Source organism: Stigmatopora argus, chromosome 11 (genome assembly GCF_051989625.1).
Source record: "Stigmatopora argus isolate UIUO_Sarg chromosome 11, RoL_Sarg_1.0, whole genome shotgun sequence".
Lineage (NCBI taxonomy): Eukaryota > Metazoa > Chordata > Actinopteri > Syngnathiformes > Syngnathidae > Stigmatopora > Stigmatopora argus.
The window spans coordinates 13571515-13582456 of NC_135397.1; the positions used below are offsets into that span (position 1 = coordinate 13571515).

The following is a 10942-nucleotide window of genomic DNA, read 5'->3' on the forward strand; positions in this document are numbered from 1 at the left end:
GCGACAAAAAGATGGCGACCAAAAGACCGCACACGAGTAAGCGCGCAGTATTTTCCACAGTCTCCTTCGTCAATGATTCTCCGAGTTGCAATTGATTTGCAAGCCGGCCTAATCACTTCCTTGTCTCCTTTTCCCCTTCTTTTTTTTCTTTGAGGAGGTGCCAAAGGTCAAGTGTGAAGTGTGAGTGTCCTCTTACACCTTCATGTTTATTCAGCATTCTCTCCATTTTCACCACCAACCTGAACGCCAGCGTACGAGACGTCGGCTCAACGCACCCCCCACGGCGTTTAATCAAGAGCGACGGCCCTCATTGGACACAGATGTCGAGCATTTCCTGCCACCTCTACAGAGAGTATCCAGCATTTTGCCATTCATACAAACATACCATAGTGCCAGTAGAGCGCCTGGTGTTTTGACAGTAAATTTCACATAATATAACGTGGCCAAGTCGTTTGTCGGGGGCAGAGTGAGAATAAAAACAAATCCTGCGAGGGAAACCTGAGCTGCTGCTGACTGACGAGCTCACGAACGCCTCCAGTGTTTTTATTGGAAATACAAATAGGGGGTACTTTTATTACTATTACATTACAGAATGCAACTCAAATTCTAGGTGACAACAGGTGAGTATTTAAAGTAGGGCTGCAATTATTTTGGTAGTTGATTATTGTCCGATTATTTTTGCAAAAGATGAACTTATCAGTTCATTTATAAATTGTGTTATTTGTTGTAATAATACTTTGACTGCTTTTCTTTTTTATTATTTGTAAGTATATGTAAAATACTATTTTTCTTTAAATAGTATTTGGAGATAAATTAAGAGAGACTTGACGGATGGCAATGCGCTTGTAACACAACATAAACTTTAAATTGAACTTAAATGAACTTAGATTACTATACACACACTGAAAAATAAGTTTTAATCTTTCATTACACTAAATTTAAACATTCTTGTGCAATAACCGAGGCAAAGAACATGCTGCTTCTCCATGCCATAGTGCCAAGTGTATCCCAGTTCGTTTTTTTAAATTATCTAACCAAGCACGACTCGGTTTGAAGGGTTCCACTGGTGTCTTTTTCAGATGCTCGCTTTGCTTTCAAGTCCAAGTAGCTTATCGACTCGGTCTATCTCCAGTAAAAAAAATGCAACCTGTAGGGCTCGATGCTTGTAGATTCTTTACGCGAAGGAGATGTGGCGGGAAAGACAGAGCGATGCTGTTCTCATAAGCAGCCTCTTGCATACTCGGCCACCCAAACAGCCTCACCGGGAACCATCGTCTCCCACCTCAAGGCAAAAATTTGCTCTGAATTTTCCTCGCATCTCAAATTTCTCGTATGTTGGGGCACTCGTATGTCAAGGTATTACTGTACAGTATCAAATATGTGAATTACTCACATATGATTATTGTGTGTGTGGTCCGAAATGAAGACTTAACCTGTTGTTGGTTACATTTAAGTTTTCGAAAATACAAAAGGAGCCCTCTTTGTGATCCTTTTCCAGGTGTCTCATGTTGAGTGTTTCTTTAAGGCAGCCAACAACAGGAAGCCTCGGCCTCAACCTCGCTCACATTGCTCACACGCTTCGTCTCCATCCTGCTTCCTTTCCGCTGGATGACAAAGCTCGACTCCCACGTTAACACCAAAGTCCAACCAATATGTTTGAGGACGATACGTTTTCCCAGAGTAAAACCCAATTGAATAAATCCCCTGAAAATAAACAGACTTTCGTTGTTGTAGCTGACAAGTTTTGTTCTACAATTCGGAGAAAACAAATCCATTCCCTTTGCATGCAAACTACTACTCTACAGGAAAAAAGCATACAGTAAGGCAGGCTTTACCGTAAATCCTCAACACATTCCGTTGAAAAGTGAAGACAAACAGGCAAGAACCGCTTCGGTCTCAGATCACTCATAAAAATGATTCTTCTATGGGAATGTGATATTTTTCTTTTAGCGAAGGGTGAAGGAGGAGCGCACACAAGAGATACGACATTCCATCTTAAATCAAACATTCCCACGTGAAATGTCCGACAACGCAGTTGCCAGGAAGTTTTGGGTTCTTCTATTGTTTGGACAACAGCAATCTCATTCCAAATCATTTTTCAATGCCAAGATGGTGCCTTTCCAAAGTGTTTTGCATGTCTCCCAAGTGAAAGCCGTGTTCACACCTAAAATGACCGAAGATTTAATTCGGTCATCTAAGTGCACACTGATGTTGCCCATAATGTGGCAGAACATTTGAATCATTTCGTTTCACTTCACTCTACCACCAGACGGCAGCATAATTCAATCATGCAGTCATAAAGAAAGAAGAATTTACCATCTAATGTGAATTCAAAAATTTGCAGTAATATTTGTTGTTTTTACTGGTGGGATTTTATCCCTCTGCTTTTGATCAAATAGCCATTGCCATATGCAAGAGACCTAGAATAAATGACCTCCATGTGAAAGACAGTTGCACAAAATAGTTCAGTATGCTCTTTGCACATTTCTCAGATGTCTGATGATGGAAACAATATGGTTTAAACACAAAAAATATTACACTGCTTTCACGCACCTTGTGTGAGGAACATGTCGTCAGTCAGGCCAAGCAAGTACAGTGGTACCTCGACCTACGATCAGCTGTACCTACGACATGCTCGAGGTACGATGCAAATTTCGATCGAATAATTCGCCCGAGATACAATCAAAATTTCGAGACGCGACCAAGCCAGGTGGCCATGACATGAGACCCTGTTTATCATTGTAGCGTCTTTTTTTGCTGCATCTCTTTCGTGTATAACAGATATCTACGAGCACTGAACGATTTATTCAGACGAGTTTCTCCTAGCATCAACCAGGAAACGCACAACGCGCATGCACGGGCAAAAAGAGGGCTTTCTGGGTAATGAAGTATACTCGTGCACACAACACCGATAGGCAATGGCACCCTTTCTCAGAATAAAACTTCATGACGCACAATCAATACGTGGGTAGGCTGAGCTGTTGCATTTCCTGCTTTTCCTTCCTTAGCCTGTTAGCTCCCGCGATCACTCATTCAAGACTACTTCTCGTTGGCAAGTGGTCGTGCGTTATCCTATTGTGAGGACATTTGTGTGCATCGTTTTCGGAATATTTTGAAGGGAGTACAACAGCAAACCGCCCATCGATAGCGAACTTGAGAGTGGAGGCGTGGCAAACAGCTAACCCGCCCAGAACAAAGGTAAAAAAAATTAAAACAAAATTAGAATTCAGTTTTGTGTAAAGTTACATTAAACGTATGTTTGAGTGTGTCTGTATATATTAATCCAAGTTAATTTAAATTTGTTTGTTTGAGCAGAAATTGGGCTGACTGGCAGCTTGTATCTAGAAAAAGCAAACCCTTCACGCGACACCTCTCTGGGACCGCCAATTTAAGAAACAATCCTATATCTTATTTAGTTCTAGGGTTTGAAAACTGAGGTTGAAAACACAAAATGCCTCCTAGCCCAGTTTTTATTAGGGAGGAACCAACTGGAAAGCGTCTATGATTTAAAACCAAATAAGAAAATGAAATGGGAACGAAAATAAAAGCTTACAATTAGCTGCTGTAAATCTTCTTATGGCTTTTTGCATGTTTGGAAGCACTTTTGTATTCATGGCTGACATATTTATTGTACAGTGGGATTGTGTTGAGTCCTGACATCCATCTAGCACTCAACAAAGCGAAACAGCAACCAGGCTGTGACTGTGGAGAACAAAGACAATCGAGGTTTTGAAAATGACATCCTTAATTCAATGTGGATAAAATTATGTTCCATAGAAAGAGTTTAAATGTTTGTACAGTTTTCAAAACAGAATTGCTTAACCCAAAAATTTGACAAAAGTTCTTCAGGTGGTAGTTTAGGAAAAAAACAATTCTAACGTTGAAGTCCAACTACTGAAAAAGGTCGTCAGTGAAAGGGGGGGGGGGGGGGGTCTTTAGATTATCTGTTTACATGTAAAAGGCATTCTGGAACATTAATGTAAAAACAAAAAAAAACAAAAAACAAAAATTGTGAACATGTTTTAACTAAAGTTAGTGTGAACAACACTTTTGGACAAGTTGTCATCAGTACTTATTTTTTTAAAATATATTTTCATTTATATCCATTTTATATTGACAGTGCCCCAATTTCTGATAACATTTTGTAATAATTGTTTCGGCCGTTACTTTAAAATCAAAGAAAAAAGTGCCATTTTGACAATTCTACCTGCAAAGTCCAATTTCGCATCCTTTGTACACGAACGACAAGGTGCATTTTGAATTCCTGATTGTTAAGTCACCAAACAGGAACGGACGCACTTACAAAGCTATCATTAGGCCTGAAATAACACAGATGGCCCAACTCCACATTGGACTGCTGGATGATGATGTCACAAGTACAATACATAACGTTATTGAAGACATCATTCTTTATTGCTAAAGTTTATGTTTTGTTTGAACAAAAAAAATCAGCATGCTGTTTATATGACTGCACCATACTTAATAATGAAAATCTATTAAAATAATTAATGAATGCCATTTACTAAACTCAAATGAGGGAAGGAGACAGGACATCAGATTACACTCTGGACGTCATGTCGTTAAACTTTTAGACATTTAAAACAGATTTGACCAATTGGAATGCTGTGCGTAAAATGAAATATTACTCTATGTGCTTTGGTTGGGAAAAAAAACTAAATTTTATGGCTTTGACACCTTTTAGTCAGAGTTGTAAACGCATGTTGAAGTCTCAGTGTGAAAGCTCATAAATTAATAAAACTGGCTAGAACTCAAATAGTGAATTGTGGGTTCATCAACATGGGGAAAAAACAACAATGGACTAATCCTTGAAATTGAATAATCATCTTTTCTAGTTGTAATCTATCAAATATTGTTTTTAAACCTGTGGCTCATACCTCAATGGCGGCATGAGACTCAAACACCATTTTGTACATACCTGTCAACCTGTTCTCCTTATTAATGATTGCAATTCCCCTTATTAAGTTATAATAAACCGCACAAATGCACATATTTACCTGCATAGGGCACACTTAAGTCTAAAATGTACCCCAAAGGAGACGTACTAGCGCCCAATCAGTCGGTGCGCCTTTTGTATGCATTAAAATTTAGTGACTAAATTCAAGATTGTGTAGATGTCGCTGTATGACACCGGCGGCTGACAGCTTGACTGTCTGGGTACATTGCTTGCTGACGCGCCATGTGGAAGGGGATTACGTGTGCCCATATCATCCTTGAAGCATGCCAATATTAACAGTGGACTATGATGTTATCGTCTGCCACCAGTGAAGGAGACGATCCGGATTAGAGCAGAAATGGCTAAAACGAGATCAGTTTTACAAAAAAAACGGACTTAAAAAAATTCCCGTCCAAAAGTTGTTATACGGCGTACACAATTTGAAAATCAAAAAAACATCAAATACGGGACAAACGTATACGTTGACAGGTATACTTGTGTTTGGCAGACAAGAGTTCATTTGAGTTACGACCAGACAAATGCAAGGACCTGCTGCACTTACATTCAATTAGTTAATAGCATTCCCATTCATTCTACTGGGAAAGGGATTATTTTATGTTTTTGTTGTTGTTGTTGTTTTACTCATTGACTGCAATACACGTCCAATACATTTTTACGGGAAGACTGCCAGCGAATGATCATTCATACGATGGATCGGCTGACCAATACTCCCTGTCAAAATGGATTGGCTAGGATGGTCTATTGCAGTCAATAAAAAGAGTTATCAGAATGAAAGGCATGAAAGTTGCAGACGTGTATTAAGTGCAACTTGCATTTAATGCAACATGATAGTTTGCTGTTAAAAGTTTAAGAACGTTTGGGGTCGATCTACTATGTGGTTGGTTCTTACCGACAACTTTGATGACCAAACCGGCGGCAGACTTCAGGGCTCTCCTCATCCACGCTTCCCTCAGAACCTCCAAACTAGCCGAACTTCCCCGTATAAAAAGCACCAAATTGTCCAGCCAACCTTGGAAGTGCACTTCGTCCATGGCCTTCACCAGCCTCTTATTCCAGAAGCTTCGCCGATTCTGCGCCTTAAAGTCGGCGAACACTTCCAGCCCGGTGGCCGAGCTCCGGTGGCTCTCGGCCGCCGACTCGTCCTCGTCGCCGAAGACCACGGCGAGCGAGGCGGCCCCGGAGAGCTGCACGACCCGCGGCGGATGGAGCGACATGCCCGCCGCTTTCAGAGTTCCGAAGGGAAGGAGAAGGGCGACTAAAAGTGGAGTCGCTGAGTTAAACTGCAGCTTTGTCCCCTGGGACCATAATCTGGGACAGGGTGGGCTATAGAGATCCTTCCTTCCACTCGGAGGGTCCCGAGAAGAGTACTGAAAAGAACCAGAGAACCAGACGTGGGGGACAAACGAGGAGGGGAAACAAGACGCCGAAAAGGAGGAGGAGGAAGAGGAGGAGGAGGAGGAAGGGCTATGCACAGGTGGACCTCCCACTGCTCACAGGTGTGTGTATTGCCAATCATTAAAAAACACAAACAACAAACCAAAAAAAAGCAATCAGCTGTGCGTTGTCCTAGTTTATATGCTTATTTAAAATGCACTTAATTACAAAAAAAAGCAATCAGCTGTGCTTTGTCCTAGTTCATATGCTTATTTAAAATGCGCTTAATTACAATTCATTCGTTTTCTGAACCATTGTATCCTCACTAGGATCACGAGGGGTGCTGGAGCCTCTGATTTCAGGCACAAAGCAGGGGACAAAGAAGCATTCACATTCATACTCATACCCAGTGACAATTTAGATTGTCCAATCAGCCTGGCATGCGTGTTTTTGGAATGACAAGCTAATTACTCACCCGCCACCCTATATAGATTTAATCACATCATTTTTAGGGGATCAAAATCAAGTGAAAAACTATTGAGGTTTCAAAATGCATTTTGCATGTTGATGGACTACAAAGCAACAGAATAATCAAAATGTTTAAGGAAAACACCAAAAGAAAAGATGTACATTTCATTGAGGCTGTGCCAAGTGGTGACAGTGGCTAAATATACATGGACAAAATTCCTTTATCTGTTCAGCATTTGGGTAAAAATAATTATGATCAGACATACTCTTCAGGCATCATACTTTTGGTCAGAACAAATTTATTTCATCCGATCGGATTATCAATTGACATAAACAGCCTCGGTTTATATTGGGATAGAATCTTGATCAGAATGGGCTGGATCGGGGTAAAATATTCCAAATGGCGTGTGCACATGAAGTATTGGTATTCTAAATAAAAATGTCCATGTAAACGTAGCCACTGTTGGAATAAATAAACTGGCTCGGGGGCAAGGAATATGACCGGCACTCCTAAATCCAAATAATAAAAGGCCATTATAACCTAATTTCACAGCCTCCAAATTTTAATGTGAAATTTTGACACAAAAGAGGAGCAACATGTAATTAGAAATAACGAAATTTTAAGAGGTGGCCTGGCGGATGAGTGGTTAGCACGTTGGCCTCACAGGTCTGGGGTCCTGGGTTCAAATCCAGGTTGGTCCACCTGTGTGGAGTTTGCATGTTCTCCCCAGGGCCTGCGTGGGTCTCCTCTGGGTACTCTGGTTTCCTCCCACATTCCAAAAACATCCAAGGTAGGCTGATTGGACACTCTAAATTGCCCCTAGGTATGAGTGTGAGTAAGCATGGTTGTCTGTCTCCTTGCGCCCTGCAATCAGCTGGCCACCGATTCCAGATGTCCCCCGCCTCTAGCTCGGAGTCAGGTGGGATAGGCTCCAGCACCCCCGTGACCGTAAGAGGTCAAAGTGGTTCAGAAAATAAATGTATGAATGAATGAGTTCTAAGAAATAATTCTGGTAAACCTGGCCATGGTGAATTATTGTGGTGGTTTGGAGTAGTTAGAGAATTGTGCTTCAGTTTGCCAATCCTAATATTTTGCCTAGACTAATAGATTGTGCAATCACAACAATAAATATTGCAAAATAATTACTATGAAAATATATATATGGACTGTACTGCACATACAGCAAACGTGCAACTTTTAAAGCTGCTTTAAGTCGACTTTGCTGGTGGAACTAATCTTCAAGATCCAAATGGACGTCCATAAGACACTAAAAGATCAAAAGTGGTCGAGTAAATCTCCTTCCCAAGCGTCCAATCTTCGCATTTGTTCAACTTGCAAGCCATTACACCGCATCGCACTGGAAATGAGAACCACATCTCCCCTTTTTGCCCATTAGCCACCGCTTTGAGATGGACGCACACCTCGTATATCACGTGCCCCAAAAGCTTTTTTGGCATTACTTTCAAGCGGCGTTCGGGAGGCCCTGGGTTCCATTCTGCCTGTAGTAAGCATTAAGCGGCTGCATGCAACAGGATATTGAGCTTCCTCCACACATGAAAAGAATACATGAGCTGGGCCAACGCAGTGAGACTGACTTCATCCTCCAAAATCTACATCGACAAGGTCAATGTGAAGACGTCACATTTTTCAATCGGGTTTGTGATTTAATAAAAAAAACACAATCTTGGCCTCAACTGCATCAGTACAAAGATTGTGCAAGAAAATTTAACTTACCGTAAAACCTCTATTTCAACCGCATGCCGTTCTATTTTTCAAACTTTCCCCGGTAGCGCCGTTCAATTAGAGGTGCCGTTCAATTAGAGGTGCCGTTCAATTAGCGGTGCCGTTCAATTAGAGGATGCCGTTCTATTTTTCAATTCTTCCACCAAGGTGCCGTTTTATTAGAGGTGCCGCTCAAATAGAGGTCTTATGGGAACTCCCAGCAGTGCAATTGACATATCACAAACATGCTCTAATGACATCTACTTGCTTTACTTTTACTGGTATCCTTTTGTGGTGGCATCACAAATTGCTTAGTTACTCCCATTTACAGTGATAGGCGTCCAATCCATTTTCAATGGAAGGGCGGATAGCGACCATTTGTCGATCACCATGTTTGGCAACCACTGAGTGAAACAAAAAGGTCCAACAAAAATGATAAAATAGAGTGCAACTCGTGGTTGGGTCTCAACCTTTTTGTGGGGAGTTGACGTGTTCTCCCCATGTCTGCGTGGGTTTTCTCTGGGTAATCCAGTTTTCTCCCACAACCCCAAAAACATACATGGCAGGTTGGTCTGGTTGTTGATCTCCATGTGCTGTGCGATTGGCTGGCAACCAATTAAGGTGTCCCCGCCTACTGCCCATAGTTGGCTGGTATAGGTTCCAGCACCCCTGCAACCCTTGTGCAGATAAGCGGTGAATTAAAGAAAAAAAACATGTACTAAAAGAGTTAAATCCAACTGAACTGAGGTTATTTTCTTTTCTCCTTTTTTCTAGCATAAACTCTCGCAATTTCCAAATGTGACATTTGAGGTTCAACTTTATTTTTCTGACTTTGCTTATTTATTCTTACAAGTCTGTGTTACACCTACAATAAATCATTCCCAAGTCCAACAATTGAGGATTTCCTGCACAGGAAAAGTCTTGCTATTTTAGCATATCTGTTAACAATCAAAAGTAGATCAGATTTGTGGTAGAAAAACACATGGATATGGAATAGGAATCAGCCCTCCTTATTGTTTGATACTAATGCAATCCAGATGAGAAATATGACAATGTCTCATTGGCCGATATGGTAAATGTGAAGCGTCTTTCGATTTTTTTCTATTTGGCTGCCAAAATGTCGAGAAGTGATTATTAAGAAGTGAAAGGGCGGCATAATGAGGGTGAACCCCGTACCGTCCATTTCCATGCGCTAAGTAGACTCAGGTGTTCACGTGGGGGCCACGGCTGCGTATGCTTGGATCGCGTCACTAACATCTGGTCCCGCTTGGAGAACTTGGCTCTGGGGATCAAACCAAAACACCGCAAAGGGCTTCTTTTTTACCACCCTGCCAGGAATGAACATGACCCCAATCAGCAGGCAAAGCACGCTTGCGCCATCTGCATTTTGGTGACCTATCACTCTGTTAGGAAGAGTGAGATTTTGACTTACGTGGCTGGCCCAAACTAATATTTGTCTAGTTGATTAACCACTGATAATTATTATCCCTCTTAACTTAATGTTTTAGCTGTTAATGTGCAAAATAAGCACTGAGGAAAAGTTGGAATAAATATTTAACTATTATATATCGCTGTTTTCTAGGGAAAAGTAGATAAGTAATTTTGATTCATTAAGATAATCATTTGGTTTTATCATATGCAAGAAAAATTTGAATTTTTTTACTGGATTGCCATTCATTCATCTTCCATACTGTGCATCCTTGTAAGGGTTGCCGGAGCCTATCCCAGCTGACTTTGGGCGAAAGGCTTACTATATCCTAGACTGGTCGCCAGTCAGCCATAGCGCACACACAGAGAGAGACAAACAACCCCACTCACAATCATACCGCCACCAACGGGAATTGAGCCCACACCTGCTGGCACTGAAGTCAGGCAAGTCAACCTATAACACCATCAGGTGGCTTACTGCCCTGCCATATTTTTTATATTAAAAATTTAGCAATTTACAAGGATGAAAAGGGTCAACAACCTCTCTAAAAATAGATAACATGAGAATATTTTGATTGATATTTTCACCTTTTTTTATTAAAATAAAATATCAAACTTATTCAACAAAATACCTTTAAAAAACAAGAACATTTATGTTATTTTTGGTAAAATAAATAATTTAGAAATTCATAAAACAGAAATATTCATTTTATTTCTTTTTCCAAATAAAATAATGTAAATTCATAAATAAAGATTGACTGCCTACCAATTTAGGGTGTCTTCTGGCTGGTGGCCATAGTTGACCGAGATAAGCTCCGGCACCCCCACAACCCTTGTGAAGATGAGCACTAAGGAAACTGAATGAATAAAATAATTAAAATTAAAAAACAGATCAAAGACATATATTCTACTAGTGTGAAAAGGCCAAAAATAGGTTTTGCAGTCTTAAGGGAAACGTTTATGTGCTCGGCAAA

General features: G+C 40.7%; 1 protein-coding gene across 2 annotated transcripts in view; it reads right to left on the reverse strand.

Annotated features, from left to right (window-relative positions):
- Positions 1 to 6410, reverse strand: part of stox1 (storkhead box 1) — a 22935-nt gene extending 16525 nt beyond the window's left edge. For both annotated transcript variants that reach the window (XR_013303842.1, XM_077613063.1), the window contains exon 1: positions 5865 to 6410. Coding sequence is in view for 1 of the 2 variants with exons in the window: in XM_077613063.1 (XP_077469189.1) it covers positions 5865 to 6189 (325 nt within the window). In the remaining variant the exon portion in view is untranslated. The remainder of the gene's footprint in view (positions 1 to 5864) is intronic.
- Between the last annotated feature and the right edge of the window lie 4532 nt (positions 6411 to 10942).